The following is a 19097-nucleotide window of genomic DNA, read 5'->3' on the forward strand; positions in this document are numbered from 1 at the left end:
GTCACAGCTTAGTGAGCGCAGAACAGTTTCTTTTCAATTCAGTGGTAACGGAACGGCATATTGTGTGTGGAAAACTTGCGATGACAGTCCTACTGTATATGGCAGTCGTGTGTGCAGCTGGGCATTTTGACGATGCCTGGCAGGACAATACATATCCACAGTATGACCACATGCGGGGTGAATAAAAAATTTTTTTTTTTTTTTTTTCATGACCATAGAACCGGTCTAAACTGATTTAATAGTCTGTGCTGATGGCAGCAGGTTGTCAATTGTGCATGTTTCCCATATGCATAAATCGGCTAAACTAATGCATGATCACGGGGGCCTTGCATTTGGGCACCCATATATTGTATTTGACTTTGGAGGATGCAAGCAAAAATAATGGGCACCAGCTACATAAACAACGAAATAGCACTACAGGAGATGTGGCCGTAACAAAGCTGAATTTCCACCAATACTTTTTTTTAAGAAAACAGTATTCATACAGCAGCATCTTAACCATATGTGCGGAATACTTACTGAAAGGGCTATATAGAAATGTTTTCCCCACTGTCATTTCAGATCAAATCCCCTGATGAAGGCAGCGAAATTAAATGTGCTTAAGGTCACCAATTTGAGAGCTGAAACGGGACTTTTCGTGGTGTGGCCATTAGTTTGGTCAAGTTCAGCCATTACAGAAAAGAGTAACCTAACCATAACAAGTGTGTGTGTTTTGATAAGAGATCAGGTATGCTATATCAATTGAATACTGCCCAAAGTCTCCCATCATCCTCCAGAGGTGCAAGTAGGGTTTCAGGGTTGTGACCCTGCGGCTAAATCCAGGCATTATCACAGGAAAGATCTACACTCGCGGCTAAAGGGCCAGAACTGGGCGGCAGTGGGGTATGCAAAAGAAATGGTGAGCTTTGAAGTATAATATGCAACAGGAACAGCACAGACACACATGTGCACCGACAGGGGCTGACCTATCACAAAGATGCATAACAGTTCTGTATATGAAAAAAAAAAAAAAAAAACATACACATTTAGTTCTGTCATAGAAATTACTGCTAACATGTGAATTTAAAGCTGCTTCGGCCTTTATGTCCTCTATATACTGTAGGATCCAACCCTAACTGTTCCCAGTAGACACAGAGGAGAGAAATCCTACTGCTTTCAGTTTACAAGCTAAAAGCAGAACAGAATGCACTGAAAGGGTGATCTATTGATGCATCGATAAGATAGGTGAAATCAGGTTGGGTTTGAAATGTCAACAGCTGCGACATGGACGAAATGGTGTCCCTTCAAGGACAAACTTTTATTCCTATGGTGTTCTGGTGAGTATGTCGCAGTTATCCCTTAACCCCACACCTAACAGACCCCCCCCCCCCCCCACCACCACCACCACCAAACACACAGCCTTCCGCCTGCAGTCTAAACATAATGTTGACATTTTAACTCATACGTTGTATTAACTACTCTATCTTCTGTTCCAACAATTTCACCGTTTGTCTACATTGTATAACCTTAGGGGGCATACACATGGGGCGATCGTGTGCTTAGCAATCCGTGCTTAGCAATCTAGCCAATTTTATCTGAGGTTATATCTGAGGTTACGACAGCGACGCTCGGGAGCGCGCATCCCTATCACTATGGCCTGTACACATGGAGCAATTTGTGCTTCATGTCTTAGCAATCTTGACAGATCACTTAGAAAATAGCCATACAGTGAGATGCAAAGATTTAGTTATACGGCCTGTTACATAACGGTGTCACTATATAGGCCATTTCATGTCTATGCGCTGCAGCCGGAGAACAAGACTTCAGAATGATGTTGATCTGGGGTCTCACCAGATTATACAAGGAAAATCAGTGTTCCTGAACTAGGACTTGTGGTTTCTCTCCCTCAAAAGGATAGGAATGCAATTTTATGATGTGTTTTTGATCTGTATAACAGGTTGAATTTGGACACTATTCTGTAGAAATCTGTAATAATGTTAACAAAGTATCTATTGTTTGTTTGTGATCTTGGCTGGACCTTGGGGAGATATGAAATATAAGGGAAAACTATTGCAGTATATGTAGAATAAAAGGGGGAATGAGGCCTGATAATACAGGAATGTAATCATGTTGTCCTGATTGGTCCATTCAAGGTCTAAAAGAAATGATACATTTACAGCGAAACTGCACTTCATTAATCGTGCCCAGAGCTGGGTACACACTAGAGCGATGTGTACATACTGTATCTGTGGCACACATAAAAATGATGTAATGAAGGATAAGAACCTTAAGGCAGTGGTGAGCTGAAATTACATCTTTTTTATTTGCCATACAGAATTATATACACTATGGGCCTTATTCTGGTTGACTCGCTCTTGCGTGAAGTCGCAAGGGGGACCGATGTTTTGCGTATGCACAGATGCATTTGCTGGGAGCGTGCGAACTCGCCACTTAATCTGTTCGCTGATTGCACGCTCCCTGCCTTGTGAGTGGGGGGCGGAGGATGCTGGCCAGGGGCATTAGCATATGCATACGCCAAGGGTTCCATGGGCATTCCTTAGAAAACGCTGGGCGTACATATGGTAATGCAGTCGTGACGCATGTGCGGTGGGCAGCGGCCCGCCTATATCACTGCATTTCTTCGTTCATATGTACGAGTGGTCTGGACCACCCGGACATATGCGTGTGTCTTTCTGATCACTCGATGGTTGACCATTGAAAAATGGGGGGGGGTTCCCACTGGCATGCGAATGGTTGTCTATGTAAAACATCCATTTGCGTGCCAGACGAACAAACTCGGTGTGCGAATGGAGGCGGGCGGGCGTTCCACCATTCGGCGGGTGGGTTCTGGATGACTCAAAAGGGTGCGAATTGGGGCACGAGCAAGTCAACCAGAATAAGGGTTTATGTGCCTAATACAGACCACTTAGCAAGACTGCAATGGAGAAGACTATGTGCACTGCAGGTGGGGCAGATGTAACATGTGCAGAGAGAGTAATGGGGCCTACACACGCAGCAACAGCCTCGCCAACATGTGTAAATTAGGCCCTATGCGTGCCAAGATGTGAAATAATTACCATATAACTTCCTCAAATATACAAGAAATAAGAAAAAAGGAAATAAGAAAAAACAACAACAACAACGCCTTTTTCTTCCCAAGTACTTACTGTAGACTACAGTGAATACAGACACGAGACACCACAGAGCCACTTTAAATGAAGCTCCGCTGATCTCGGGATACTGTTCTTAACTTCCTAACGTATGAGAGATGTCCCAAGAACAAAAAGCGCATCCAAGCCATGTTCACCAGGAAAACCTCTGGGATTCACGTTCGAAGATCCGTCTCTGAGTAGCCAAATCTGTAGTCTCGATAACGGCCACTGAAATCGCGGATTAACGGCCATTTTCGGGGAAACCGTTTACTTCAAGCATGGAAGCTGCTTTGTTCTTCTATTCATTCCTATGACCGTCTGCTATGGACATGTCATTGGAACTTCAATAGGAGGAGTTTTATTTTTTTACTCCACAATGTACAAGGATGCCTACATAGCGGTCGATTCAATTCAGTATGCTGTAAATGGCGCTGGGAGGGAACTCTCAGATATACAAAGCAGAGCGCTGTTATGTCTAAGAACTCCAGCACTTGTGAGAACCTGCATTTTCTGACTTAAGAGCCCCACCGCAATACGGTTTGTGCCGCTGCAGAACACAAAACAGCATTGTCTACCTAGTTCTGACGGATTTCTGCTCGCACCGCAGGAGGGGTACGAACATAAATCCAATAGTCAGATTTAACAGCTCCTTGATTTGAATAGCTCTGGGAGCTCCCTCCTTACGCAATTCACAGAATGGAATTAGCCACTCCCTAAGGGATAAGCCAAATAGAAAATGGTGAATTAGGTGTTATTTTAGTTCTGTGAGTCGCCCCATTCAGTCTGTGCACTGTCTATGATGTTACATTTTTTGACATGTGCACTACAGGTGCCAGTGGATTAGTCCTAGTTGCCAGAGCATGCTGGACATTGTGGCTCTTCATATGGACAAAGTTAGCAGGGACTGTATTGCACCAGTAAATAAGACTATTAAATATATTATTAACCCTCTCACGAACATTATGGACTCAAGCCATTTCATACACACTCATTTGTACTTGTACAGTATGTGCACAACACATGTGTTTCAGAACTGGCACTAGTTTTTTTCATGAGAAAGTCCACTTTGTCAAGTTTTGGATACTGATTAAATCAGTTGGTAATGTGGTAGGTAGGGATGCCAATCCCGGGGCATTTTTTCAATCCCGGGAATCGGGATTGAAAAATGCTCAATCCCGGGATTGGCATCTCTAAGTCAGTTTAGGCCAAAAAAACAATAAAATAAGAAGCCCAGTCCCTGTCCCCCCCCCCCCCCTCCCCCACATTCATTTACTTACACCAGCGGCCGGGAGCAGGGCAGACAGGAGCGGGAGGCGTCGGCGGTGGTAGCAGCAGAGCCGACAGCTGATGCTGCCAGGTCCGGTCCAGCGGGCGGCCGACGCTGCCAGGTCCGATCCAGCGGGCGGGCAGCAGAGCGGGCGGCTGACGCTGTCCAGGTCAGAGATGATTCTGGAGCAGGTATAGGCAATCCGACCTGCGCAGCGTGATGGTCAGAGGTCACGCTGTGCAGGTCGGACTGCCCATACCAGCTCCAGACTGCAGTCTGGGGATCAGGAACTCCTGGGTAGCGTCTGAACACTCGCTCAGACGCTGCCCGGCATTAGATATGCGCATGCGCATATAATCCCGAAATCCCGGGATTGGAAGATCCAATCCCGGGATTCAAATCCCGGCGTTTTTTAGGCCAAATCCCGGGATCCCGCCGATCCCGATCCCGGGATTGGCCACCCTAGTGGTAGGGAAGCACTTGTGTGGCCATTATGGATAATTGTTAATTTTTAATTTTGGGGTTACATAGGGGTAGATTTATTAAGCTCTGTGAAGTGATAAAGTGTCTGTTTTTTAATCAGAGGCCAATCAGCTCCTAACTGTTATTTTTCAAGCTAAGCTGGGTAACTTCACAGTTAGGAGCTTATTGGCCAGTAATAAAAACCAGACACTTTATCACTTCACCGAGCTTAATAAATCTGCTATTTAGTGAGAAATAATGTTGTATTGATTTAAAGGAAGTTGTGAGAAATTTGGAATTGCAGGGTACAGATGTGGTGTAAATTGTCAGTGACAATTTGGGGGGGGGGGGGGGAACACATTTCAGTTAGCAGCCCCCCAGGGGAGGAGAGCTGAAACAAGCTAAAAGAGACCTGTTTGGGTACCCCTGCAGCACTTTTCTCGGAATAAAAATAAAACACAGGGGAATACCATCCTCCAATTTCCCATCTCTTTAAACAGAAGATGGGATGTGATGAAACAGCTGAATTTCCCCCTTTCTGTGTGCATTCTGGTGTTGCAGTATAAGGTGAACAAGAGTTCAGAAGTTTTATTTAGGTAAATTGTTCATTGAAGGTGGCAGGGATATTAAAAATAATTATACACAAAAAAGGGAGAACTCATTTTCCTGTGTCGACCATTTACATGTTGACCTAAAGCTTAGGTCAACAGTGACCTACCGCATGTCGACCTTTTCACCGTCAACCTAATGCGTGTTGACTTAATACTCCATACCCAAGTGGCAAAGAAGGTAAAATTCAATTCTGACTTCAGAATGCGGTCATCCAAATAGCTCTGGGCAGGTAACACGGGCGCTATATCCCTGCAATCAGAGTGTTAGGATAACAAATAAGCTGTAAAACAAGGCTTTCGGGAATATGTATACAACAATAAAAAGGTGAGAAGCGAATGATACACATCTCACTTTGTTAAAGGCTACCAACATTATCCAGCACAGGAAATCTAATCTGTTAGTATCCAGTTTGGATGCAACTGAAGTGCATTTGATGTCCCATTCAAACATTCTAGGCCAGGGCTGGGCAATTGCGGCCCTCCAGATGTTGAGGAACTACACATCCCAGCATGCTTTGCATCAGTTTCAACATGGCCACATAGCAAAACTAATGCAAAGCATGCTGGGATGTGTAGTTCCTCAACATCTGGAGGGCCGCAATTGCCCAGCCCTGTTCTAGGCAATAACTAAGTTTGTTTCCTTTATCATATGTAAAAGTAAACAAAAAGGGGCATACACACAGCCCAATTTCTAAGCGATCTGACTAAATCCCTTATGGGCCCTACACATATAGCTATTTAAGGCCACATCGCGGGGTGTGGTGTCGATGCTCGTCGCCATTGCCCGGCGATAAATATATAGCATGTAGTGTTCATTATAGCACCCGCCATCTTTGAAAACCCATGCAGTTTATTTCCCATGCCTGGGGTGTCGCTGTCTGCGGTGGTGTTTCTAGCACAGGTCTGGTTTGCATATCAGTTCTGATATACAGACCACACTGTGCTAAAAGCACTACAGCAGACAGCGACACCCCAGGCAGGGAAGAGGAACGGCATGGGTTTTCAAAGATAGCGGGTGCTAGAATGAATACTAGCATGCTCACCGGAGAACACTGGCCCTGACAGATCGCTTAGTGGCAGCGTGGTGTGCTGAGCGTTCTATCATCACACAAGTCGCCATCGCCCACAGGGAAAGCCAGTGCTTGCAGTGCTGCTAAAACGTGGGGCTTTGCCTATAAAAAATAGGCAAAGCCCCGCTCAGCACACAGCATCGCGGGTGCACCGCCATGTGTGCTGAGCGATCGTGCTTAAGCACGTCGCTCAGCAAAACAGCTAAGGGCTTAAGTCAAGGGAAATACATGAGACAAATTAAACGCATCTTTCATTGTGTTTTACATGATAATTTCAGCAATTTGTAAAAAAAAACCACCATGAAAACAAACAGGACTACAATAAAATGCAACAGACACTTATCCGCAAAGACAACATCTCCCTTTGAAACCAAGCACAGAAACTAAACAGTAATTTCCATCACGTCACGCAAATGATCTGGGTAAGCCGATAGGCAGAGAAATACAACCCCCACTGCATTTTTTATAAGTATTACAACTCTCACCCAACCATATTACCGTCTAGTGATGAGAGAGGTTTCCATCCATACCAGAGGACAAGAGTCGTTGTCTAGACTCAGAAAGAGGTGTTGTTATAATGCAGTAAACTAAAGCATAAATAAACTTACTGAACTACAACTCTCAGCAGTTGTCACCTAATAGGTCACATTATGGAACAAGTGCTGTTTTCTGTGTCAACTTTGACCAGCAGATAATGCAGGAGAATTACTGAGCGGCTGCAAGGCCGATTCAATGGCTGCTCTGTTTACACACCTGATCTCTTGAGACGTTAAGGGTAGTGGTATGTTTTCTGTAGTATAGTGATGACTCAACATACAGATCAATAGTATGCCATTCTCCCACAAAGCCAGGCCAGTGTCTACTCTAAAGGGGAAATTCCTCATATCAATAGTAAAAGCTGTTGTTTAGGGGTGCAAGCCTTTAGTTCCAATGCCCCCCCCCCCCCCCCCCAATATGTGCATTTACACACAAGACGTTCAAACCATGGGAAATAAGCAATCTCTGCCCTTCTGTGCTTAGTGATGGAGATTAATTTAGGAATAACCCCAAGTTATTTTCAAATGAAATGTATGTATGTATGTATGTATGTATGTATGTATGAAACCAGAACCCCAATAGAAATGGTCATGATGTAAGCACATATAGGAGGTCGGGGATCCTGCTGCTTTTAATGATAAAACTTGCGTACACTGAATAGGGAGGTGCAGTTGGTAAGAGGGACCACTGATTCCAGCATCTGACTCAGAGACTATCTCCTGCTGTGAAGAAGCAGCACTCGTGACCTAGAACTCTGCCCCCGCAGCACCCATGGCAGTCTGGCTTCAGTCAGCGAGGCACTGCATGCCCCGGCAAACTGCCACAGAGACAGTTGAGGCGAGGGTCAGTTGACAACAGTGGGCTTGGCCTCAATCCTGCAGATGCCATGACCCTAGGGCTCGGGGGTATGGCGTGGGACAGCATATAGAGAGACACTTGTAATCGGCCTAATGATAGGTCACAAATAATAGCAGCAAAATGTGGCTTCCCTTGGATATGGGTCAACCTATATTTGTCGACATGCATTGGATTGACATGAATTAGGTTGACACATGCAATTGACATGGCTAAGGTCAACATGGTTAACCTTAGTCAAAAGGGTAACATGAGTTTTTCCCCGAATGTCAACATGGACACCCTCAAAGTGTACCGCTGCGCTTGCCATGCTCTGGGCACGGTGCCTCGCTGTCTTTGGCACACCACTCTAGTATCCCTCCATGCCCTAGTGGACGGTAGGGCATGAAATACAGTACCACCTGTCGGCACATACCGGTTGAAAAAAAACACACATGAAAAACGCAATCTTCCCGTCGTAGACCTAATGCTTGTGTCGACCATAGCTATGTCAACCTATTTCATGTGTCCTGCCGCCAGTGGTCAACGCAATGCTTGCCGCCCTAATGACTGTATCCCTAAGAAATCCCAGCATCAGTTCATGCTAAAGTATTTATACCCCTGTATATACACCAGAGGAGGGGGGGGGGGGGGGGGGGTCACACACACAATGAAGACATATTTATATTTATAAGGATTTCCTAAATGATTCTCACCACACAAACCAAGTGTCATTATACAACAAAGCTGGACAACTTCCAGTAGCCAAGACACCAAAATTCCTAAAACAATGACAGCTGAATTCACATTTTGGGAGTCACCTTTATGTCAGTCATGTATTCAATGCTGTGGGCGAGTGGTGACAGTGAGCAGAGCTTCCTGCTCGCTGTCACCACTCACCCTGTCAGTATTCAACGCACCCACCTCATACGCCAATTCCCCCTCGCTCCGTCTTTTGAGCGAGGGGGAATTGGCGTATGCGCTCCAGAAGCAGCGAGACTCATGGCTAAATACAGCGGGTTTTCTGCATTAGCCGCGAGTCTCGCTGTTTTGGGGAATTCTCGCCGTCCTGTGACTACAAGGATTTCCCCAGAACATTGAATAGGGCGAGCAGCTGGCAAGGGGGTTAAACAGTGAGGATCGCCGTTTTTCTGCAATCCTCACTGTTTAACCCCCTCGCCGGCCGCATTGAATACTACCCAATGTTTGCACACCCGGGCTCCTTAACGGATACTGCTGGCTCTGCACTTTCACAGACAAGCTCCTGAATGCTACTGTATCTATATGCACACACAGAAGTATATGCACAGACAAATTGCATTTCCTTTTCCCATGACAGACTTGGACATACTGTACAGCACAGTAGCATTAGCCTCCAGCAATTAGTGAGCCAGCCTTCCAATGGCAGCCAGCTTTCTTTCCAATCATTAACCATCTAGAAGCCCACACAGTTACCTTCCCTTAAAAACTTGTTTATATAGGATCAGCACATAAGTGGAACCTGACTTTCGCAGAAAACAAGTACAATTGTTAGTAAGCTCCCAGTACACATTGGAGTCAGGGGCGTGAAAAGAAATACCCCACAGAAGAGTCAGAGCTGGAAAATGTCAATAGATCCCATGACGGGTGAATTTACTGCAGTCATCTACCTGCACAAAGCTCCTGTGCACATGGAATGCAACAGATCAAGTTCTTGTACTTTTCCAGAGTCAGACACTGGAGAACGAGTACAGATCTACTGAATGTAGTGTAAGGAAAGATCAGGTGTCACCTGCTAGTCATACCTCTCCTACTGAGCAAGTGTAATCCCACTCAGACAAACACTGCAGTACTACATGCGCTACTCATACCCACATAGATACAGGTAGAGCAACAATGCATGTATACACACACTCACACATACACATACAGCAGTAGTTCGTACTGTAACCACATACATACAGGTACAGCAGCAGTGCATGTATATACACAAGTACAGCAGCACTGCATTCTCTACACACAGATACAGATGAGCAGCTATACATATATTAGTATACCAGAGGAAATCTAACCCCCTATGTTGGCGGATGATTCCAACACGGCACTCCAAGGACTGGATACAGATGGTGGGCAAAATCTATTACTCTATATTACTCTATTTAATAGCATTATTCACTAGGTTGACCGCTATAGGTCAACAGTCCCTAGGTCGACATGGAAAGGTCAACATGGTTTTTGGTGTGCGTCGGCTTGGAGACCGTATAAGTGTACCGCTGTGATCGCCATGCTTCGGACACAGCACACCATCATATGCCACTTGGATAGTAAAGTATGAAAAAACACCTTCAGAAAAAAATAAAATAAACATCTCACAGCAACACAGGATATACACACACACACACACAGCTACAGCAACACTGGATAGATTATATATATATATATATATATATATATATATATATATATATATATATATATATATATATACATACATACATACATATACACACACACACACACACACACACACACCCCACAATCATAAAAATAAAAATAAGATCTTTTGCACGCATTATTTTTGCATTAATAGGAGATACAAGTGTACCAAGTGCTGTATATAGCCCGATAACATCAAAATGGGCTCTGTATAGTTAATTATAACTCACAACATGCTATTTTTAAAGGTAACCGGTACTTATGTAATATCTGGGCTTCCGTTTTTCTTATGAGACCGCGTCCGCTCGCCACGCTTCGGGCACGGTGGCTCGCCACACTATATAAAATGAACTCCATGCGTAGTTGGATAGTAGGGGTATGAAAAAATGGGGTGCATTTAACATGGGAGTCCAGATAATACATAAGTACCGGTAATCCTACCATCGACATCCATGTCAAGCTCGTAACACACAACGTCAGCTGTCTATGTTGATCTTGTTGACAAGACAAACTCATACCCATCAAAACAAATAAAGTCGGGTATATACTGTAAAAAGCTTACAGGTGTACGCCATGGCATGCGTGCCAACCTAAACGCACCCCCAACTCTCTGCTAAAGAGTGGACACAAATTGGTCTATTATTTTGTAGCTAATGCTTTGGTCTTCCTCCCAACACCAGAATGTGCCCCCAATAACCCTACTTGCCCCGCTTATGTATTTTTGCACTTGGGCATAAAACCTAGTGAGTGGGTGATCAGACACAGAAGTTAATCAGCAGGAGAATAATAAAACTTGACAGTATAAGGAAATGGTGTGGATACACAATGACACAACAGAGCAAGTGCATGCAGAAGGTGGCACACATACATGGTGCGGGTGGCACACATACATGGTGCAGGTTACATGCAATAGACATATAAATGGAGAATGCGCAGTACAGGGAGGGTGACAGCCAGGCGGTGGTGATGGGGCAGCAGCTCCCCGGGCACAGCAGGGATAGGAAGCAGCTGGTAAGTACATACAGCCCGGTGACGGAGTGAAGTGATGCCTGTGTGCAGGGGGGAAGTGTGGCCGGCCATAGGCGAGAACTGACAGACAGGCAGGGGGCCGGCTCTCCTCACCTCGTCCCCTTATCCCGGGCCGCAGAGCTCGGGTGTGCCGTTCATGTCGTTCCCCGGTACGGTTCCGCCCCTAGCTCAGGTGTCTCCGCCCGGGGCGCACTCCTCCGCCGGTCACTCCTGTGGACACCGCGCCCCAACTGTGCTTCTTGCACCTCCCGCTAACCCCGGGCTGAGAGGACGGCTCTGACACACAGCCTGCTGCCCCGGCTCAATCTCCCGGATTCACCTTCCCGTCAGCCACCGCGCCGTCCGGCCGTCAGAAGGCGGATGATGGAACTAGTCGCTGCGCAGGCGATGGGCGGAAATGAAAGCGCAGTGAGGGCGGAAAGGAAAGCGCAGTGAGGGCGGAAGTGACAGCGCAGTGAGGGCGGAAGTGACAGCGCAGTGAGGGCAAAAAATCCGCACTTGCCAGTAGCTGCCTGCTGGTCTCTCGGCTACGTTCTGCAGGCGAGTCCCGTACCGTGGCCGGCTGTGTGTTTGTGTGTCGCATGACACAAGAACCGCAGGACGTCACCAGCGGTGTGTGATGTGTACAGATGTGGCGTAACTTCCGCCACGGCCGCTATGTGTAGGAAGTGACGCAGCGCTGGGGCGGCCGGTGTGATGATGGCTGCTGGAGACTGCGGAGGTCGGGGCTGTTGCTGACAGGAGACGCGAAGCCTGTGCGCGGTGACCATGCGGTAAGATGCGCTGTGCCTTTAAACTCATGTAGGTTCTGGGGATCAGACTATGGCTGAAAGAGCATGCTGTGACTTGTTGTGCCACCAGTGCTGGTGAAACCCCGACCTCCCTCCCGTTACCTGTGGCGCTATATAAGTAACTGTGTTACTGACATTCATCATCCCTTTAGACTGAGTGTCATTTTTGTCAAAGCGTGGAGAGAGAGAGAGAGATAAAGTACCAACCAGCTAGTTTCTGACAGTCACAGCCTGTAACATGGCAGATAGGAGTGGACTGACTGCTACATTGTTTCTCTCCATGGGCCAGACGCACTGAGCTTCAAAAGTGATAAAATGGAGAGTGATAAACAGCCAGCCAATCAGCTGTGCAATGTTCGACAGTAGCTGATTGGCTGGCTGATTATCACTCTCCATTTTATCACTTTTGAAGCTTAGTACTCGTAAAGCTGGGTAGACATTGGGCAGTATGTAGCTTGTTGTGTATATAGGTGATATTCAGGCGGTCTCATGCAACGGCATCATATCTGACGACAACGCTAGCATCCTAATAAATGTTATTGTGGGACAGAACAGTGATCACTCCATCCTTCATTAACATCACACCAGTGTGTACCCAGCTTAATACATCTGCCCCATAGCATTAAACTAGAATGACTAGTCCGATTGCACGGCAGGGCTATCTATCTATGCACGCTTACCAATGGGTAGCTCGATCTGTCTGCCCTCACATTGCAGCTAGACTGGCATCTCCGTTTAGGCTCAAGTCTTATTTTACTTTCTCCCAGTGTTCCCCTGTCTTGACAGGAGGTGGCATGTGTGACCTGGTACACTGTGGAGTTAATTCAGTTCACCTCACAGTGAATAGCGCCTGGAAGGAGGTCCTGGAGCTATTCAAATCAGCATGCTGACAAGTCAGAGAATGCAGTTACTCATGACTTAAGTGATGCTGTTTGTACCATGCTAATAGCCGAAAACAGCGCTGCAGCAATTGTTTGGTTGAGTTGCTGCTCGCATTCCAGCAGGGGTATGAGAAGAAATCCTTCTGTCTGGCATAGCAGAATGCTGAATTGAATAGGTTTGGGGCCTCCTTTTGGGCACTACTCACAGTGCGCTGAATGCAGTTGACCCTTATGAAGTGCAAATTATTGTGTATTATTTCTTATTATTGTGTACATTTTGCACACTTTACTGGCAGAAGCCTTCATTATTTAGCTTAAATGTAAGCGCCACAGGTGATATTACCCTTTCACATTATTATCATTAATGTACGCCCAGAGAAGGGTAGTTTGGCACAACTGAAGCCACAGTGTATAAGGCCACATCTCCTGAGGTGTGCGAAAAGTACGGCCTTTGCAGACAGCGGACTCGTAATTTATTAGGTTAAATGGTAAAAAGTTTTTTATGCTAAACCCATAGACAAAACCGCCACTCTCTGTTTCTAAACCATTTTCATTTCCTATGTGTGAATGTTATTTCTCCAATAAAATGCAAATTGTGTTTATAGCCTCTTAAATCCTGCCTCGTGTATTGATAAATTCTAGAAGAATTATAACTAGTGTAGTATGGCTAATGGGCAAGTGTTAAGCAATGTTACTATGATTTTGGATGTCTTTTAAATTAACTATGCCATTTGTCAATGCTTAGCGGCTTTGCACAATGGTTTTAAGTCAAAACCGGTGATCAACAGGCAGTACATTTGCCACACAGTGTTTGGTAGGTTGCTGTTGACATATGCTTGGAGATTCAATTGTTTTTTGGGGTTACTTCAATTCAGTTGTTCTACAATTCAGGAGTGATCATCGCTGGAGCTGGCATTTCTGCTGTCAGCCTCCTGTGGTGTTTTGGTGCCCAAACAGAACTTTTTTTGCCTTGCAGGGAGTACTTTATATGGGATAACCCCTTCTATTCGCTATATCCTGTCTATTTGGTCACTTAAAATGTAATGGGCTCTTGATCAGAGCAAAGACTGAATTACTTAGATGGGTGCCCATTACTTTGCGTGTCCCTCCAAAAAACAATTGAATTGCCCCCATAGCGTTTGGTATGTTGCTTATTACAGCATACTGCAGTGTTTGGATAACTTCTGCCTATCCACTTAGTTTTTCGTGTGCCCCTGTTGACATTTACTCACATGTCTTCTTTCTTTTAGGTCTGTTACATATCAGATGGATGTTTTAAAAGTTAATGACAGGTAAGAGACCCTCAATCATTTTTCAATGCACATATTCACCTAATTACTGTATCAGGGCTCAACACATTTCTCCAATAGGTAGGAGCCAAAGTTCCCCATGTGTGCTGCCTAGGAGTTGGCCCGCAAAGGGAGCCAAATAACAGCCCGACTGTTGTAATGCTAAGTTGAGGCTGTGGATCATGTCTACCTTGCTCTAGGAGTGAGTGCCTGGAAGTGAATCAGAAGCAGCTGATTCATTCTGAATCACTGCCATACAGTTTCTCACCAGTGACATCATCACCTCAGTGAGAGGCTTGTGGCCTAGTAAATACAAGAACAACTGTGTGCCTCTTGTAGAAGGCGGCATCAGTTGCTGTGGAGACAAGGTGCCATACCGACTATATTTATAACTAGTAAGCCCTCTCGAAGCAATAGCTTCAAAAGCTAGTCTGTTACCTTCTGTGTTTGTGCATGTGTGAGAAAGAGATGTAGTTTCAATCGCTGCCAGCAGATGGCAGTGTTTCGGAGACTCACGGGCGCTAGACATATACTATATAGATGATGTTTGTACATTGAGCTTCTTCACACACCTAGGTTGTTTTCTCCCATGGTTACCACTAGGGGGAGACATTTCTTCTCGCAGCCACCTAAGTTGTGAGAAAAAATGTTTGCCACGTCTGTGGTTTGGGTGCCATAACCAGTGTTTCAGACTGGTTAAGCCGCCACCCACAGCCTAGGGGTAGCAGGATTGCCCTGAACAGTCTGACCAGCCAGGGTAGTCATGTTTCGGCCGGGGGGAACCTTGTATATAAAGTGTCCCCCGGCTGTGGCATGATACCACTTGCTGTTGGAGCCTGGTGCTGGTTCCAAAATACAGGGGACCCATACTCTTGGATTGGTCCAAGAGAACTGTTGCTGCTTTCTTAATACGGGGGATCCCAACTTTTTTTTGTCCCCCCATATTTGGGGAACCAGGTCCTGCTCAATGAGGCCTGGGTTGTTTATGATCAAGAGGAGGGGGACCCCGTTTTTTTAATTTATTTATTTTTAACACTTTTTTTTTTTTTTTGACAGAACCATGCACAGATCTCACTGTGCATGGTTCTGACAAATTTGCCAGGCCTGACCGTGTCTATTTGAAAATTCGCACCCTATTACACTTACGATTTTGGATGCGATGTTTGAATGTAGAATTTTACCACATTTTACCCCAGGTATGTTTGCACATTGTATAATTGTGGTTTTAAATCCTGTTTCAAAAAGTGGCGATGACCCACCATTTAGTAAAAAGCCTTTAGGTCTCATGTGTTTCTTTTTTTGTGTTCAGCGTATGCATGGTGCACAAGACAATTGATAATTTCTACTCCTAGTACGTACTTCATGCAAGCAGTTAATGGCTGTGGTATATGGGAAATTGTTTATCCGTTTCACTACAAGGGATTTAGAGGTATAATTTACAAATTATATGTTCAGTTCATTGATAGAACCTTAATCACATGATTTTTTTCCCCCCCCATTTCCTCTACAGCACTGTCTGCCCGTAGGTCTTCACCTGTGTTTGTATCTGAGAGACTCTACCATGATTATGGCCGGACAGTTCCGTAGCTATGTATGGGATCCAGTTCTGATCATTTCCCAGATAGCATTGATGCAGTTCATCTTCTACAGCTCGCTGGGCCTCTGGATTGCATTACTGGACATGCTGATTCACTACAGTCCTTCTCTCGACCAGATATTTAATTATGAGATATTGGGGTTTTCTTCTGTACACGGGAGAGTCACCATGGTGGCTTTTATCTTGAACTCTTTAACCTGTTCTCTGGGCTTACTCCACTTTATACGCAGAGGAAAACAGTGCTTAGATTTCACTGTAACAGTCCATCTTTTTCAGCTGCTCGGATGTTGGATTTATAACTCCCAGTTCCCCAGCACAATCACTTGGTGGCTGCTGCTTGTGGTCTGCATTGGTTTAATGGCAGTGACCGGGGAGTATCTCTGCTTGCGGACTGAACTCAATGAGATCCCCCTCAACTCTGCACCCAAATCTAATGTGTAGACTGTTTAAACCCAGCATACCTCTCACATGTTCCCAACACCAGTATTTATGCTCCACGCTGTTAGAATGGCTAATGGTCTCTGGAGTCTGGCAAAAAATTGCTTCTAGAGTGAAGACTCGAAGAGAAGAACGGAGAATATAGACTGTAAGCAAGTACGACTACGTCCTTTTAAACATTCAACACTTCCATTGCACACTTAATATTTTGTTTTTATTATCTGCTATATGTAATAACTACTGATGTCTTGGGTTTGAAATTACTATTGGTTAGTGGACAAAAGGGCAATTTCTGCAAGTTGAGCATTACGTTGGATTGTAGCATTACTGAGCACATTTAATTATCAGTAAGCTGGAACAGTGCACTGGTGAGTCACATGACAGCATTATTTTGAGTAGTCCTTTCCTATTAGAGCCATCAAATTTACATATCCCCGCCCCCTTTTTTTTTTTTTCTTGTCTATATTAATATTCAAAGTCTAAGCCATTCTAATTCGGCATAATATTTATTAAATGGTACTCCACAGATTGACAGCCCAATTCCCCACGATAAAACCCACTAAAACAATAAAGTGTCTCAATTATGTACACAAAATACATCACCAGCTGCTTTGTCAAATTTTGTACCTATTTTTATTTTTTTCAAAATAATATTCTGGCATTTATTATGTAGTCATTTCACAAAATTAAAAGTCAAATACACTTAATTTTTTATAAAATTTACGAATACTTTTTTTTAATTGTTATTAGGTGGTGTTCCTCCCCTTGTACCCCCATTACTCTACTATAGATATGAAAGCCCCTAGCTTAATCAAATTTTTTTTTTTTTTAATCCACAAACAGTTAATAAGTCAATTTTATAAACAAAAAGTGTTGTCCTTTTAATTTTTTTTTTTATATATACAAAAGCAAAACCACTTTTGGATTCATTAATCCAGTCTTACCAAACCATTTCTCTGCACAGTGATGAAGCCAGACACGACTACGAAATTGAATCTGTTTTTGTATTTTTTTTCCCCTTTCTTGCACCATCGTCTTTAAAACAAATAGCTGCTGTCATTCTGCTTGTTACTGTCATTAAGTGGATTGTACAAACCCTTTTACAGTTCGTTGTTTTATAATACATTTTCATAAATGCAAGGTTCATCAGACTAGATTTGAAGAGAATGCAAACATATTTAGTTGTATATTGTCAATAACCTGCATAAAGTTTATTCTTGATATGCATTTTGTACCACTTCCATTGTAGTATTCGTTATACAGTGCTTACTAACATTCTATTTACATTTTCCAAAATTATTATTGTTCCAGCTAACAGGATTTTTTTTTTTCTTCATATACTTTTTTTTTTTTTTTTACTGCTCCTGACCCTTTATTTGGCTCTGAATAAATTTGGTTTGTGTCCTGTCTCATGTTTCTGTGATGTGTTTAATGTGTTCATCTGAACTTCAGTCACTTTAATAAATTGAGAAAGCATGCTAACAGCCAAGTGTCAGTGCTTTGGCGTAAATTGGGGTATTAGAGTCTTTTGATCCATTGTTTTTACATTTTTGAAGGGACTATGGGCCTTATTCTAGTTCACTCTTTCTGACAAAATCCTTCTTAGATGGACAAAACCATGTGCACCGCAGGTGGGGCAGATGTTACTTGTGCAGAGAGAACATCGCAGACTGTTAAATAAACTTGAAAGCTTGGGATTGGATTCTAAGATAGTTGAATGGATAAGAGCGTGGTTGCAGGACAGAAAACAGATCTGTAGTCAACTGAGTACAGTCAAAGGAGGGAAAGGTTACAAGTGGAGTACCCCAGGGATCTGTACTTGGACCAGTGCTTTTTAATATCTTTATTGGTGATATTGCAAATGGAATTGAGGGTAAAATGTGCCTTTTTGCAGATGACACAAAGGTATGCAACAGGGTAGACACACCAGGAGGGGTAAAACAAATGATTGAGGATCTAGGTAGATTAGAGAAATGGTCAAGAGCATGGCAACTACAGTTTAATACCAAAAAATGCAAAATCATGCACTTGGATCTCAAATATCCAAAGACTAAATATAGTATAAATGGCACTAAAATGGAAACTACTGAGGAAGAGAGGGATCTAGGTGTCACTATTTCAGGGGACTTAAAAGCAGGTAGGCAATGTAACAAAGCAATGAAGAAGGCAAGTAATGCAGGGTACACACCAGGACGACCCGCTCTCGTCCGACCCGCTCACGATGTGCACCGTGAGCGGGTCCGATCCGATGGCGACCCGCACCCGGCTGTATGGTCGTCATTGAGATCCTACCTGCAGCAGGTAGGATCTCAATAACGACCGACCGACCCGCGGGACCACGCATTGGATCGGTATCGGTCCACACCAGGTCAGAAAAGGGCCCAATCAGCACACAATCTACATCCAATTGGTCGGAATTGGATCGAGATTGTGGGGATCGGGCCCTAGTCGTCCTGGTGTGTACCCAGCATAAGATGCTTGGTTGCATAGGGAGAGGTATCAGCAGTAGAAAGAAAGAAGTAATAATGCCACTGTATAGGTCATTGGTACGACCTCACCTAGAGTATTGTGTTCAGTTCTGGAGGCCATATCTCCAGAAGGATATAAATACATTAGAGACTGTACAAAGAAGAGCAACTAAAATGGTGCATGGCCTACATCACAAAACGTACCAGGAAAGACTAAAAGATCTTAATATGTATACTTTAGAGCAGAGAAGGGAAAGGGGGGACATGATAGAAACTT

General features: G+C 44.3%; 2 protein-coding genes across 3 annotated transcripts in view; one reads left to right on the top strand and one right to left on the bottom strand.

Moving 5' to 3' along the window:
- The window catches only part of AFTPH (aftiphilin), a 66357-nt gene extending 54593 nt beyond the window's left edge, over window positions 1-11764 (bottom strand). Inside the window, exon 1 of one of the 2 annotated variants that reach the window (XM_083175765.1) lies at window positions 11450-11764. The gene's annotated coding sequence lies outside the window, so the exon portion shown is untranslated. The remainder of the gene's footprint in view (window positions 1-11449) is intronic. The other variant, XM_083175766.1, reaches the window with a different exon arrangement.
- Window positions 11765-11853: 89 nt separating this feature from the next.
- SYS1 (SYS1 golgi trafficking protein) lies at window positions 11854-17759 on the top strand. The gene is made up of 3 exons (XM_083175767.1): window positions 11854-12129; window positions 14279-14320; window positions 15828-17759. Exon 3 carries the CDS (start codon window positions 15879-15881, stop codon window positions 16353-16355), a length of 477 nt encoding a protein of 158 aa, XP_083031893.1. The 5' UTR covers window positions 11854-12129; window positions 14279-14320; window positions 15828-15878; the 3' UTR covers window positions 16356-17759.
- The last annotated feature ends 1338 nt before the right edge of the window (window positions 17760-19097 follow it).

The sequence above is a fragment of the Crinia signifera genome, chromosome 3 (genome assembly GCF_055691185.1).
Source record: "Crinia signifera chromosome 3, ASM5569118v1, whole genome shotgun sequence".
In the NCBI taxonomy this organism is placed as follows: domain Eukaryota; kingdom Metazoa; phylum Chordata; class Amphibia; order Anura; family Myobatrachidae; genus Crinia; species Crinia signifera.